The sequence below is a fragment of the Xenopus tropicalis genome, chromosome 3 (genome assembly GCF_000004195.4).
Source record: "Xenopus tropicalis strain Nigerian chromosome 3, UCB_Xtro_10.0, whole genome shotgun sequence".
NCBI classification, from domain to species: Eukaryota; Metazoa; Chordata; class Amphibia; order Anura; family Pipidae; genus Xenopus; species Xenopus tropicalis.
The window spans coordinates 10,393,778-10,409,872 of record NC_030679.2 but is presented as its reverse complement, the minus strand read 5'-3'; the positions used below and the strand labels follow the sequence as shown (position 1 = coordinate 10,409,872).

General features: G+C 46.6%; 1 protein-coding gene across 1 annotated transcript; it reads right to left on the bottom strand.

The window, feature by feature from the left end:
* Positions 1-509: 509 nt before the first annotated feature.
* On the bottom strand, positions 510-14,725 carry tulp3 (TUB like protein 3). The gene is given in 13 exon segments (NM_001123481.1): positions 510-957; positions 1,290-1,767; positions 1,930-2,616; positions 2,712-2,883; positions 2,968-3,066; positions 4,061-4,175; positions 5,368-5,480; positions 6,387-6,584; positions 7,056-7,177; positions 8,066-8,386; positions 11,023-11,191; positions 11,822-11,873; positions 14,671-14,725. Coding segments are annotated over 11 exon segments (1,530 nt in total). The 5' UTR covers positions 14,706-14,725; the 3' UTR covers positions 510-957; positions 1,290-1,767; positions 1,930-2,482.
* Between the last annotated feature and the right edge of the window lie 1,370 nt (positions 14,726-16,095).

Sequence of the window (16,095 nt, the reverse complement as noted above, 5' to 3'; positions counted from 1 at the left end):
AGGGGGCTGTTCCTGCTGAATTGTGCTTAGTACAGGGGAATCCCTATGTGCCATAGTTTTATGGTATCTCTCTGTACAGGCTATGAGCAAACTTTGGGGGCTGTTCCTGCTGAATTGTGCTTAGTACAGGGGAATCCCTATGTGCCATAGTTTTATGGTATCTCTCTGTACAGGCTATGAGCAAACTTAGGGGGCTGTTCCTGCTGAATTGTGCTTAGTACAAGGGAGTCCCTACACTGGCAGAGTTTTATTGTATCTCTCTTTCTATAAAGGGTAACTGTATAGCTTTTAGGGAAGGGTAGAAAAGGTGATCCATATTATAAAATACTTTTTTCAGGTGTTGAAAATAAATCAGTGCAGTTGTATTATTCCAGTTCCTCCCATTTGTATAGTGTATGTATTATATATATCTCCATATACCTATACATACCAATATATAGGAATGCAATAGCCGTGCACCCCCAAATAAGATGTATAGTCCATTAAGAGTGACACTCCATGCACAACTGTTCATTTAAATAAAATATATTGTGGTTCGACACAGAAAAAGCAGCAGAATGGGATACGACACGGGTCATACCAGCACTGTATTCAGTATAATGCAGGGTGGGAGAGACCATTTCTTTGGAAGGCCTAGGGTCAGGGTCGGATGGGGGGTGAAGGGCCCACCGGGGCTCCTGCAGGTGGATTTTTCCCGGTGTCCCGGCGGCCCAGTCCCACCCGGCCTAGGGTTGGCTCTATACACAATTTCAGGCCTCTATCAATAACTACAATCAGTTTGTACCAATAATCTGTGGATTCTGACAAATACCAGAGGGGCTGATGTAAGATTCCATAGACACTCACTATTTATTGGGCTTGGGGGGCTGTTTGTGCCTCTGGGTACTGGGAATGCCAGGGGGGCTGTAAGGTGCCACAGACAGTCACTATTTATTGGGCTTGGGGGGCTGTTTGTGCCTCTGGGTACTGGGAATGCCAGGGGGGGCTGTAAGGTGCCACAGACAGTCACTATTTATTGGGCTTGGGGGGCTGTTTGTGCCTCTGGGTACTGGGAATGCCAGGGGGCCTGTAAGGTGCCACAGACAGTCACTATTTATTGGGCTGGGGGGGGGGCTGTTTGTGCCTCTGGGTACTGGGAATGCCAGGGGGGCTGTAAGGTGCCACAGACAGTCACTATTTATTGGGCTGGGGGGGGGGGCTGTTTGTGCCTCTGGGTACTGGGAATGCCAGGGGGGCTGTAAGGTGCCACAGACAGTCACTATTTATTGGGCTGGGGGGGCTGTTTGTGCCTCTGGGTACTGGGAATGCCAGGGGGCCTGTAAGGTGCCACAGACAGTCACTATTTATTGGGCTGGGGGGGGCTGTTTGTGCCTCTGAGTACTGGGAATGCCAGGGGGGCTGTAAGGTGCCACAGACAGTCACTATTTATTGGGCTTGGGGGGGCTGTTTGTGTCTCTGGGTACTGGGAATGCCAGGGGGGCTGTAAGGTGCCACAGACAGTCACTATTTATTGGGCTGGGGGGGCTGTTTGTGTCTCTGGGTACTGTGAATGCCAGGGGGGCTGTAAGGTGCCACAGACAGTCACTATTTATTGGGCTGGGGGGCTGTTTGTGCCTCTGGGTACTGGGAATGCCAGGGGGGCTGTAAGGTGCCACAGACAGTCACTATTTATTGGGCTGGGGGGGCTGTTTGTGCCTCTGGGTACTGGGAATGCCAGGGGGTCTATAAGGTGCCACAGACAGTCACTATTTATTGGGCTGGGGGGGGCTGTTTGCGTCTCTGGGTACTGGGAATGCCGGGGGGGCTGTAAGGTGCCACAGACAGTCACTATTTATTGGGCTGGGGGGGCTGTTTGTGCCTCTGGGTACTGGGAATGCCAGGGGGGCTGTAAGGTGCCACAGACAGTCACTATTTATTGGGCTGGGGGGCTGTTTGTTCCTCTGGGTACTGGGAATGCCAGGGGGGCTGTAAGGTGCCACAGACAGTCACTATTTATTGGGCTGGGGGGGGGCTGTTTGTGCCTCTGGGTACTGGGAATGCCAGGGGGGCTGTAAGGTGCCACAGACAGTCACTATATATTGGGCCCGTTGGGGGGGCTGTTTGTGCCTCTGGGCACGTGAATCCAAGTCCAGTCCTGCTCACAATACAGAGTGTACACAACCAGAATATAATGTAGTGTATGCTTGGCCATCACATCACTGTGTTGTATTCATTGTACAATAGCAAAAGGAGACACCAAAGGACACTTTGGATAGAGAGAGCAGCAAAACCCTATAAAACAAACTGGTTAGGGGGGTAATAGAACATTAAGGCATAACAGCTTCTTCTGTCCCACAGTCAGTCAATGGACAGTATGTGTCAGTACGGGCACCCCAATCTGGGGAAGGCTCAGCCTTGGGACAGTTGGCAGAAGGAAAAGGACCGGCACTGAAAGAAGAGAGAGAGCGCAGAGTTTGGGTCTGAAGGTGCTGGCGCCGGCCTCTCACTCACATGCAAGCTTGCTGTCAAAGCTGGACAGGGCAACAGAGAAGGCCTGCAAAGCGCACAGCGGGTAACTGTAATCAAGCGTGAAGAAGTCTTCTGCCACCCGGCCAAACTGCATGACGATGTAGTCGGCTACAAAGAGAGAAAGAGACATCAATAAATGCCAACGAGATGCCCTCCAACTGGGGCTTTAGGCCGTACAGCCCTGCCACCATCATGGCACTTACGGTCATTGTCGTGCACGATCTGGAAGTTCTTGACCGACGCGTGGGTGACTCGCCCGTGGAAATTGAGTACGTAGGACTGGGTGTCGTCGTTCCACACCGGAGCTTTGTTGTGCAGTTCGATGATGTTCTCCTGGCATTTGTTCCCCCATCTGGACAGGAGACTCTCCGAATCCTGCCGGCAACACAGAAACTGTCAGGTCCGGGACACATAAGCTTGCAATCTAAACTGTGTATTGTGATGGGAAAGATCACTCACGTTCTGTGGCTGGAAGGGGATGCGCTCGTGATTGAGATTCATTCCGGGAATCAGGACAGTCATTTTCCGGGGACCCTTAAATCCAAGGACATTGGTCTCCTTTGGGGTAGAAGACAAAAAGAGACATCTTAAAGGGGTTGTACACCTTTAAATTAACTCTTAGTATGATGCAGACAATGATATTCTGAGACGATTAGTTTTCACTTTATATTTGTGTTTTTTTCAGTTATTAAGGTGTTTGTTCAGCAGCTGGTTGCTAGGGTCTTGTATACCTTAGCAACCAGGCAGTGGTTTGAATGAGAGACTGGGGTATGAATAGGAGAGGGCTTAAATAGAAAGATATAAATAGTAACAGTAAGAAAACTGGAAGTTCACAAAGCAATTGTTTTTTGGCTGCTGGGGTCAGTGACCCCAGAAGGCGGCAAATAATTAAAAACACAGCTACTATAAAAAAAATAATAATAATGAAGACCAATTGCAAAGTTGCTGGGAATAGAACATTCTATAACATATTACAAGTTAACTTAAAGGAACAGTTACAGCAAAAAATGAAAGCGTATAAAAGCAATTCCAACTAGGGATGCGCCGAATTCAGGATTCAGCTGGGGATTCGGCCGAAATTCGGTCGAATCCACAGTCCTGGCCGGACTGAATCCGAAAAATCACGTAAACACGGAAGTGGTTCTCGTTAACCCTTCTGAATCCTAATTTGCTTGTGCTAATTAGGACTTGGAATCCTTAATTTGATCGTTTGGCGCTAGGGCCAATGGCGGGCATAGGCGCTGCTGTCCCTGATCCGACGGAAAGTCAAACCTGCCCGATCGAGATCTGGCCAATTTTAGGCCAGATCTTGGTTGGCTAGGCCCATCAGGGGGTGCCCATACACGGGCAGATCGGTCTGAAGGACCCGAATTGGCAGCTTAAATCTGGCAAACACACAGATTTTACCAGTGCGGGGAAACAGTACATTATATTTCATTTTCAAAAACAATCAATTTTTGGTGTTACTGTTCCTTTAAATTAAACCGCCCCTTTAATGGCATGCTAGACAAGATACTCTATGCATGATACAGGGCCAACATTAAGCACTTACATAGCAAACTGCAGCCATCTCTTGGCGGGTCGTGGGGTTGGACATTTGTCCCTGAACCTTCGCGGGGCTCTCGCCATTGTCGTAAATAGTGAACTTGGTTCCCATTAGGTTGGAGCTAAAAGAGAAAGAAGAATATGTTATAGAATGTCTTGATTACTTATTATTTATAGTAGTTTTTTTTAATTATTTGCCTCCCTGTTCTACATTTTTCCATCTTTCAAATGGGGCTTATTGACCCCTCAGCAGCCAAAAGCCTCCATGAGATAACAAATGTATCGTTGTTGTTACTGTTTATTCCTTATCTTTCCATTCAGTCCCTCTCCTTCATTCATATTCCAGGCTCTCATTCAATCTACTGCCTGGTTGCTAAGGTAAACAAGACCCTAGCAACCAGATAGCTGCTGAACAAACACCTAAATAAATAAAAAATGAAGTCGAATTGCAAACTGTCTCACATTATCACTCCCTACCTCATACTAAAAGTTAATTTTTAGGTCAACAACCACTTTAATGAGAGGCACAATGTATGCCAAACCAGAAGCTTTTCCATGCCAACAGGCCAGCTAGAATCCAATAGGATTACAATACAAGATGGGCCTATGCGTGGCCTATGAGAACAACATCCTCTAAACCATGGGTCCCCAACCTTTTTTACTTGTGAGCCACAGCCAAATGAAAAAAGACTTGGGGAGCAACACAAGCACCATAAAAGTTAATGGAGGAGCCAAATAAGGGCTGTGATTGGCTATTAGGCAGCCTCTATGCACCCTATCAGCTTACAGGGGGCTTTATTTGGTAGGAAATCTTGTTTTTATTCAACCAAAACTTGCCCCCAAGCCAATAAATCAAAAATAACTCCCTGGTTTGGGGGCACTGAGAGCAACATCCAAGGGGTTGGGGAGAAACATGTTGCCCCTGAGCCACTGGTTGGGGATCATGGCTCTAAACCAACCAGTGGCTCCGGGGCAACATGTTGCTCTCCAACCCCTTGGATGTTGCTCTCAGTGGCCTCAAACAGGTGCTTATTTTTGATTTATTGGCTTGGGGGCAAGTTTTGGTTGCAAAAACCAGATGCACTGCCAAACAGAACATCCTGTCCAAATAGGGGCTTCCAAATAGCCAATCACAGCCCTTATTTGGCACCACCAGGAACATGTATCATGTTTGTGTTGCTCCCCAAGTCTTTTTACATTTGACTGTGGCTCGCAGGTAAATAAGGTTGGGGCTCCCTGTTCTAAACCAACTGTATATAAGGCAACAGTAAGTCACATATTGAGAATTCTTGGCTTTGCCTGAAGTCCACCTACCGGAGCTTGCCAATAAAATTGCCTCCTTCCCGGGACAGGTCAGTCGGATCAATAGAAATCAGGTAATTTGAGGTTTTGCTTCGTTTGCGTTTGCGCCCAGCAAGCAGAAAGACCTGAAACACAGAGCAGTGCCAATGTTAAACACCGCCTTCCATGTACATATGCCCTTCCTTACCCAACACTCACATTTAGGTTTGCCAGTTGCCACCTGGCTGGTATTTGACCGGCCCAGAGGCTAAACCTTCAGCTAGGGCTAGGGCCGGAAATAGAAATTTACTGGCAATGATATTAACAGTACCTATAAATTCCTCCCTTCCCTGAACCTCTCTGCTGCTGGATTCCCTTTATAAGGTCAGTCCTGCCTATGCGCTGTCCATTTCCCTGCCCACCCGCCCATTTCCCTGCCCACTCCCCCCATTCCCCTGCAAACTCCGCCCATTTCCCTGCCCACTCCGCCCATTTCCCTGCCCACTCCGCCCATTTCCCTGCCCCCTGCCCACTCCCCCCATTTCCCTGCCCCCTGCCCACTCCGCCCTTTTCCCTGCCCACTCCCCCCATTTCCCTGCCCCCTGCCCACTCCGCCCTTTTCCCTGCCCACTCCCCCCATTTCCCTGCCCACTCCGCCCTTTTCCCTGCCCACTCCCCCCATTTCCCTGCCCCCTGCCCACTCCCCCCATTTCCCTGCCCACTCCCCCCAGTTCCCTGCCCCCTGCCCACTCCGCCCTTTTCCCTGCCCACTCCCCCCAGTTCCCTGCCCCCTGCCCACTCCGCCCTTTTCCCTGCCCACTCCCCCCAGTTCCCTGCCCCCTGCCCACTCCGCCCTTTTCCCTGCCCACTCCCCCCAGTTCCCTGCCCCCTGCCCACTCCACCCTTTTCCCTGCCCACTCCGCCCATTTCCCTTCCCCCTGCCCACTCCCCCCATTTCCCTGCCCATTCCGCCCACTTCTATGACCTCCTACTCCCCCACCCTCGGTTGGTATTACATAACAAAAATGGCGGCCACCCTACTCATATCCAACCTTGCGGTTGTTGTCCCTTTCCAGATGCATGTAGTAAGTAGGGTACAAGCCTCTGTCCATCCCTTTCTTATCTCGGCTAATGCGTGTTTTAATGACAACCCCGCGGGGAGCAGGGCGCAGTGCAAATTCCTTTAAGTCTCCAATTTCTCCAATGTCTCCGGAAGGATCCGGGGGAACGGCCTCTGCTGTCCCTGTTTCCTAAACACAAAGGCGAATGGCAATTAAAGGGCAGCCAGTCTGTACCACAATGTTATCGTAAGGCATATGAAGGGGGAAAAGTTCTAAAGGGGTAATTCATCAGAATGTCCTATTCCTAGCAACTTTGCAACTGGTCTTCATTGTTTATTTATTTTTTTTATACTTTATTATTTGTCTTCCTCTTTTCAGCTTTTAAATGGGGGTCACTGACCCCAGCAGCCAATAACTATTGCTCTATGAAGCTACAAATTGTTACTCTTTATTTCTTATCCCTAGCAACCAGATAGCGGCTGAAATGGTGAACTGGGAGCTACTACAAAGAAATCTAAATAATAGGAAAAAAAAAACACACAAAAAATGAAGACCAATTGCAAATTGTCTCAGAATATCAGTATACATCGTACTAAGAGTTAATTTAAAAGGTGAACGACCCCTTTAAAGGCACTGGGAATTTGCAGTATCAGAGCTCACTGTAAGAGACTTTTTGCTAGAAGCTGAAGCAGGACGTGTACTCGCATTGCATGCCTCATCATCATCATCACCATCGTCATCATCCGAGATATCTTCATCAAAGTTCAGGCTGTCCGATATACCTGTGGAACACAAAACAATTGATGTTAAACTTATCATAACTTAGACCAGTGATCCCCAACCAGTGGCTCCGGGGCAACATGTTGCTCCCCAACCCCTTGGCTGTTGCTCTCAGTGCCCCCAAACCAGGGAGTTATTTTTGAATTCCTGACTTGGGGGCAAGTTTTGGTTGAATAAAAACAAGATTTCCTATCAAATAAAGCCCCTGTAAGCTGATAGGGTGCATAGAGGCTGCCTAATAGCCAATCACAGCCCTTATTTGGCTCCTCCATGAACTTTTATGGTGCTTGTGTTGCTCCCAAAGTCTTTTTACATTTGGCTCACGAGTAAAGGTCCCCATACACAGGCCGATTGTAGCTGCCGATATGGGTCCCTTAGACCGATTCGGCAGCTAATCGGCCCCGTGTATGGGGACTACTGACGGGCCTGCCCATCCGATATCTGGCCTGAAATCGGGCAGATCTTGATCGAGCAGGTTAAAAAATCTAGTCGGATCGGGGACCACATCGGCTCGTTGATGCGGTCCCCAGACCGATTGTGCCTATACCCGTCGGTATAATTAGATCGTTTGGCTCCAGGACCAAACGATTGAATTAGCCTGGATTCTCCCGATATTGCCCACCCGTAGGTGTGGGATATCGGGAGAGAATCCGCTCGCTTGGCGACATCGCCAAGCGGGCGGATCTTAGGGTGTATGGGGACCTTAAGAAAGGTTGGGGACCCCTGACTTAGTAAGAAGTAATAGTAATAAGTAATTAACTATTGAGTCAGGCTTCCTGACCAGGAACTCACAGCCCTATGCAAACATCTGAACATTTCCGAAGCCAAGCAGGATGCAACCCCGGCCATACAAGGTCCAATAGAAGCTGCTGGAACACAGCGTCACTTACCCCTCTCCTGTAGCAGCTCTTGGAGGTCTCGCTTGGAAACATCTGGCTTTCTTAGGATCTCCTGCCTGTTAGAGTTCTGCTGAGTCTTTTCCAGATTAGAGCGTCCAATACTATTCAAGGGCTGAGTGTTCTCCTCATCCGAGACAGGCGTGCCCCTTCTTTCACTGTTACAAGGTGAAGCCCTGCCCTCATTACAGCTGGGCCACCCTGTGCCCACATTGAAGTCTGTATCAGTGCAACTTTCCCCAACAGTCAAAACCTGAATCTTGGAGTCCAGCTCGTGAAACCCAGAATTCAGGAAAGCAGCAGGGCCGTCAATACCTGTAAATAAACAAAAGGAGATGATATATCTGCACTGCTTAAAGGGGCGGTTCACCTTCAGGTTACCCTTTAGTATGTTATACAAAGGTCTACTTATCAACTTTTCAATTGTTCTTCATTGTTTGTAGTTTTTGCCTTCCTCTTCTGACAAATGGGGGTCACTGACCCCAAATGCCAAAAACTATTGCTCTGTGAGGCTCCAGTTTTACTGCTTCATTATAGCAAAGTGTAAGAGCGCCCACCTTTTATTATAATAAACAATGGAGGTTCAAAGACACTGGAGAAAACCCATTTAGTAACTCCAAAAAAAATCCAAGAAAGCAAAAACGTATCTGTTTTAATTAGTTGTGGTATTTGAATTATTTAGCTTTCTGTTCGGCAGCTCTCCAGTTTGGGATTTCAGCAGGTATCTGGTTGCTAGAGTCCAATTTAACCTAGCAACCAGGCAGTGTTTTGAATGAGAAACACAGATATGAAGTAGCAATAAGTATCTGCACACTCAAGAAAATGAATAAAAAGAGAAAATGTATTCAATACAAAAACACATCATAACAAGTATAGCCCAATGTGTTTCAACCCATAAAGGGTCTTCATCAGGGGCAAAAATTGGACCCTGCCCCTTTCTTTTTTAATTTTTTCCCTTGATGAAGACCCTTTATGGGTTGAAACCCATTGGCCTATACTTGTTATGATGTGTTTTTGTATTGAATAAACTTTCTCTTTGTATTCATTTTCTTGAGTGTGCAGATACTTATTGCTACTTCATATCCGTGCCTCTCATTCAAAACACTGCCTAGTTGCTAGGTTAAAGTAGACTCTAGCAACCAGATACCTGCTGAAATTCCAAACTGGAGAGCGGCCGAACGGAACGCTAAATAATTCAAATACCACAACTAATTAAAAATGAAGACCAATTGCAAATATCACTCTTTACATCATACTAAAAGATTAATTTAGCCGAAAACGGGGCTAATAAGGTTCCTTTATAGGAATATCAAATATACAATGGTGTTTGAAAGTTTATAAACCTTTTAAAATTTTCTATATTTTTATATGAATGTGACCTAAAACATCATCTTCATCAAAGTAGATGAAGAAAACTTTGTCCCAGGTAACTAGGGAGGGAAGGATAGGCCTACATGGGAGGTACCACTGCAGCCTGGAGTACATGCCTGCCATGTGATGATGTCCATGTAACTCACTGGATGGTCTGCTTGATCCAATGAGAGATGGATGATTTGGTAGCTGCACTAGGGCGGTATAAATAGTGAGTCCCATTTCCAGGTAAAGCTGCCCATGCACAGGCAGATCCGCTCGCTTGGCGGTCACCTACGGGTGGGCGATATCAGGAAACCTACAACCCTGGGGCCAAACGTTCGAATTCTAACAGCAGCAATGGGGCAGTCGGTTCGGGGACTGCATCAACGAGTGAATCCGACTGAATTTTCTAACCTGGCCGATCGATATCTGGCCAATTTCAGGCCAGATATCGGTCGGGCAGGCCCCTCGTTTCTGCCCCTACACGGGCTGATAAGCTGCACGGTCCAAGGGACCCATATCAACAGCTACAATCTGCCCGTGTATGGGGGCCTTTAGACTTGAAGGCCTGGACAGGGTCCAGGGAGTGGAGGGACACTTCTTTAGGGTTGGCCGGTGACGGGCAGAAAGATGGAATGGTTATCTCCTGGTTCAGGTGGAAGGCAGAGACCACCTTGGGAAGAAATGAACTGCCCTGTTTGAATGGAAGATGAGGACGGGGTCCCTACACAACAAGGCACTGAGTTCGGAGACCCATCTTGCTGAAGCTATGGCCAGTAAAAAGACAGTCTTCCATGTAAGCCACTGGACAGAGATCAAGGCCGGTGGTTCAAATGGCAATTTTTGGAGCGCAAGCAGGACTAAAGTGAGTTTCCTTGCAGCGACTGGCATATGGAAAGGGGGGCCAGATGAGCTACCCCCTGTAGGAAGCTTTTCACATAGGGAAGCAGAGCTAGATGTTTCTAAAAGAGAATCAACAAGGCCAAGACCTGTGACTGGAGCCCAGGGAAAAACCGATGGAGAGGCCCTATTGCAAAAATTCCAGGATAATGGGTAAGGAGAGTATTACAAAATCCACGTTCTGCCTGACGCACCACTGCTAGTAAGTGGCCCTATAGTAGGTCCTAAGGATTTACTGACTTTTGCCACATGCATATGTTATTGGATTATTTTTTTTTTTCAATAAATACATGACCAAATATAATCATTTTTGTTTCATTTGTTTAAATGGGTTTTATTCATCTAGTTTTAGGACTTGTTTGAAAATCAGATGATGTTTTAGGTCACATTTATATAAAAATATAGAAAATAGGGTTAATAGAACTTTCGCGAACCACTTTATACAGGAGAGGAAACATCTGGTCCCCTAACACTTGATGGGGGTGGTATATAACTGATGGAAGGACGTCTATCCATAGTGGAGAATAACAGCTTGAGTTTAGGTAGAGCTCGGAGATTAGTCGGGTGAATCTATATTTCATAGCAGAAAAAAGAATGGAGAACTGGGTTTTAACCCTTACAATGCCAGCTGTGCTCTCGGGGGGGAATCAGTACAAGAATACATTAATCTGTATCCAATAAATGTTTGTATTTCTCACCATTCAAGATGACGTTGCAGTTCACAGACTTTTGTTTTTGGCTCTGTACAAGGGGAGCCTGCTCCTCGCATTTCCCGGACTTGGGCCGCCGCTGCCTCGTGTCGCGGTTTGATTGTACCATAAGGATTTCCTGCCTCTTCTTCCGCTGCTTTTGCTCCAGGAGTGTCCTCTGTGGCGCGGGAGAAATGTTACGATATATACAATACGATAATAAAAATTGTATTTATAAACTTACAAACTATCTAATACATTTAGGGGCAGATTTATTAAGCTTAATACATAAAATTCACCCATGTTTTATTCTTTTCTATGGGAAGCGTATTTATCAAATTGTGAACTCTAACTTTCACCCATTGATGAATACGCTTCTAAAAGTCCCATAGAGATGAATAGAATGTGGGCAAGTTTTTATGTAGAAATCTGCCCTCTGCGAGATCGCTAAGTGAGCGGATCTTCACCCGATATCCCCACCTACGGGTGGATTATATCGGGGAGCGTGTAGGCTAATTCGATCGTTTGGCCCTGGGGCCAAACGATCGAATTACATTGGTGGCAATGGGGCAGTCGGTCCGGGGACCGCATCAACGAGCCGATGGGATCCCCGATCTGACTGAATCTTTTAACCTGCCCCATCGAGATCTGGCCAATTTCAGGCCAGATATCGTTTGGGCAGGCCCCTCGTTTCTGCCCCTACACGGGCCGGTAAGCTGCCGAATCGGTCCAAGGGACCCATATCGGCAGCTACAATCGGCCAGTATATGGGGACCTTTAGTGTATATACTAGTATATAGGACTTCACCTGGTTTTCCAGCTTGAGGTGTCGGAGTCTTGCGCTTTCATCCTCAAACATGCTGTAACAATATGAAATGATATGTCTCAATGTACATAACACAAATAAATATATTTGCATAGAGAATGCTCCAACCCAATCTGCCCAACGGAGCCATCAACGTCATCTGTTTAAGGTGGCCATACATGCTAAGAAATAGCTTGTTTGGCGATGTCGCCAAGCGAGCGGATAATCTCCCTATATCCCCACGTACTGGTGGGCGATATCGTGCCAATTCAGGATAATTCAGTTGTTCAGCCCTGGGGCCAAAGACTGAATTAGAACGACGGGTATAGGCGCAGTTGGCTTGGGGACCGCATCAAGGAGCCAATGCGGTCCCCGATCTGACAAAATTTTTAAACCTGCCCGATCGATATCTGGCTGATTTCAGGCCAGATGCCGATGGGGCAGGCCCGTCGTTAGTGCCCATACACGGGCCGATAAGCTGCCGAGTCGGTCTAAGGGACTGATATTGTCAGTGTGTATTGGCCACTATATGTCACAATGACAAATGCAACATGTTCCATTCTCTTGTTCAAATTACTATTATCATTAGAATTATCCTTTATTTATATAGCGTCAACACATTCTGCAGTGCTGTACCAAACCCTGCCCCAGTAAGCTTAAGGTGCCCATACACCTTCAGATCCGCTTGCTTGGCGATGTTGCCAAATGAGTGGATCTTCTCCCGATATCCCCACCTACGGGGCCAAACGATCGAATAACGACGGGTATAGGCAAAGTCGGTCCGGGGAGCCGATGCAGCCCCCGATCCGACTAGGTTTTTTTAACCTGCCCGATCGATATCGGCCCGATTTCAGGCCAGATATCGGTCGGGCAGGGCCGTCGGTAGTGCCCCTACACGGGCTGATAAGCTGCTGAGTCGGTCTAAGGGACCCATATCGGCAGCTAGAATCGGCCTGTGTATGGGGACCTTTACAATCTAAGGGCCCTATCACAGTTACTTATACGAGGGGCAGTTTTATCAGGAGCCGGTTAACCTGCCTGGGTGTTGTAGGAATCTGGAGGAAGCCACAAAAACACTGGGAGAACAGTGTTCTGGTTAGAATCAAAATGGGGACATTAGCACTGAAATATAATGAAGTAATAACGTTTGCAGGTTTGCAGACACTGGTCAAGATGTAGGGATTTTCCTGTACTGTGCATAGCTTGAGTGCCCCTAAACAGCTGCTGCACGGTTCAGAAAGTGACCTTTGGGAGTGTCATTGATGGACATTTGATCCTAATTCCATTGGCTGCCAACAGGGGTGGACACAGCAGGGTTGCCAGGTTGGCTGTTTTTCCGCCAACTACTAATTTAAAGCCCAGGCAGGTTTCCAAAGTACAAACCTGCCAAGGTACAGTTTTGGGCTATTTTTTTATAGGGCAGAAAAGTCCTATTGGGTTTAATTCATCGTTAAATGATTCCCTTTTCTCTGTAATAATAAAACAGTACCTGTACTTGATCCCAACTAAGATATAATTACCCCTTATTGGGGGCAGAACAGCCCTATTGGGTTTATTTAATGGTTAAATGATTCCCTTTTCTCTGTAATAATAAAACAGTACCTTCTACTTGATCCCAACTAAGATATAATTACCCCTTATTGGGGGCAGAACAGCCCTATTGGGTTTATTTAATGGTTAAATGATTCCCTTTTCTCTGTAATAATAAAACAGTACCTGTACTTGATCCCAACTAAGATATAATTACCCCTTATTGGGGGCAGAACAGCCCTATTGGGTTTATTTAATGGTTAAATGATTCCCTTTTCTCTGTAATAATAAAACAGTACCTGTACTTGATCCCAACTAAGATATAATTACCCCTTATTGGGGCAGAACAGCCCTATTGGGTTTATTTAATGGTTAAATGATTCCCTTTTCTCTGTAATAATAAAACAGTACCTGTACTTGATCCCAACTAAGATATAATTACCCCTTATTGGGGCAGAACAGCCCTATTGGGTTTATTTAATGGTTAAATGATTCCCTTTTCTCTGTAATAATAAAACAGTACCTGTACTTGATCCCAACTAAGATATAATTACCCCTTATTGGGGGCAGAACAGCCCTATTGGGTTTATTTCATGGTTAAATGATTCCCTTTTCTCTGTAATAATAAAACAGTACCTGTACTTGATCCCAACTAAGATATAATTACCCCTTATTGGAGGCAGAACAGCCCTATTGGGTTTATTTAATGGTTAAATGATTTTTAGTAGACTTAAGGTAGGAGATCCAAATTACGGAAAGATCCCTTATCCAGAAAAACCCTAGGCCCCGAGCATTCTGGATACCAGGTCCCATACCTGTACCCCTCTCCCAGGCACACTAACCTGGAGCCCCCCACTTACCATATTGTTATTATTTAGTCCCACCTCAGAATGGGATATTGCCTATGCTACTTGGTTCCTGGCATCTGCAATGATTACTGAACTACAACTCCCAGAATGCCCCTGGGCAAGCTGTAGTTGGAGGTCTTTATATAACTGCCATACAGTATAAGATATGTACTTTCTACTTTGCTCTCTACAGTCACCCCGATAGGACCCCTAAGAATCTGGGGGGGGGGGGGGCAGGAGAAAATGAATCACCCTCCAGACCAGGGTTCCTCACTAAGAATGTAAGAAGCAAAGCTTTCCCCCCCAAACTTCAGCTCATAGTATCCCCCTTCCCTCCCCTGCACAACAGCACAGTGGTACATTCCGAATCTACACAGAGGAGGTCCTGCCGCCCCCTCCCTTATGGTACTGTCCGGCCTGTGAGTGCCTAATCCATTTCTAGTAACACAAATATCGGTCATTTTCTCCCGGTACCTGGTCCCTCCGCTCCGCTCCCCGGTCCTCTCCATCCCGGCAGCTCCCTGTCCCGTTAGGCACTCACAGACTTCTGTCCCTTGGCAACCGGCGCTAGCAACCGCACCACGCAGTAGTACGCCTTCCCATTGGTCGGCAGCACAACAAGCTTAGAGCCTATTGGCTGGCTTGACAAAAAAGCGACTGAGGTGAGGGCAGAGCCTTGGAGAGCGAGTGTGGGCGGGCTGGTGGGGGGTGAGGGTGTGTGGAAGGGAGAGCAAGAAGGGCGGGGCGTTCGAGTGTTTGCAGCTTTCTACAGCTCGTAGTTTTCAAATATTATTGCTTTAACAGATTTGTCAACACTCATTGGTAGAACAATAAAAGTCTTCCCTGTCTGCCCTGCATTTACTTCAGATTAGAGTGTGCTGAGATGTATTATTTATATTCAGGCACCCGAAATACCTTCTAGCGTTTTGTTATAAATGGTGTAAAATGTAATATATATCTTTTAGGTGAAGATACTTAGTCACCCAGGGTTCCCTGTATAACTCAGCCTGCAGCCTTGTGCCTTTATATGGGCACAGAACCCCTCAGTGACTGCTAATATCCTTATCATTTACAGTAGGGGGTACATTATCCCTTATAATACATGAGTGATACTCACAGTTCCCTGTATAACTCAGCCTGCAGCCTTGTGCCTTTATATGGGCACAGAACCCCTCAGTGACTGCTAATATCCTTATCATTTACAGTAGGGGGTACATTATCCCTTATAATACATGAGTGATACTCAGAGTTCCCTGTATAACTCAGCCTGCAGCCTTGTGCCTTTATATGGGCACAGAACCCCTCAGTGACTGCTAATATCCTTATCATTTACAGTAGGGGGTACATTATCCCTTATAATACATGAGTGATACTCAGAGTTCCCTGTATAACTCAGCCTGCAGCCTTGTGCCTTTATATGGGGGGCACAGAACCCCTCAGTGACTGCTAATATCCTTATCATTTACAGTAGGGGGTACATTATCCCTTATAATACATGAGTGATACTCAGAGTTCCCTGTATAACTCAGCCTGCAGCCTTGTGCCTTTATATGGGCACAGAACCCCTCAGTGACTGCTAATATCCTTATCATTTACAGTAGGGGGTACATTATCCCTTATAATACATGAGTGATACTCAGGGTTCCCTGTATAACTCAGCCTGCAGCCTTGTGCCTTTATATGGGCACAGAACCCCTCAGTGACTGCTAATATCCTTATCATTTACAGTAGGGGGTACATTATCCCTTATAATACATGAGTGATACTCAGAGTTCCCTGTATAACTCAGCCTGCAGCCTTGTGCCTTTATATGGGCACAGAACCCCTCAAGTGACTGCTAATATCCTTATCATTTACAGTAGGGGGTACATTATCCCTTATAATACATGAGTGATACTC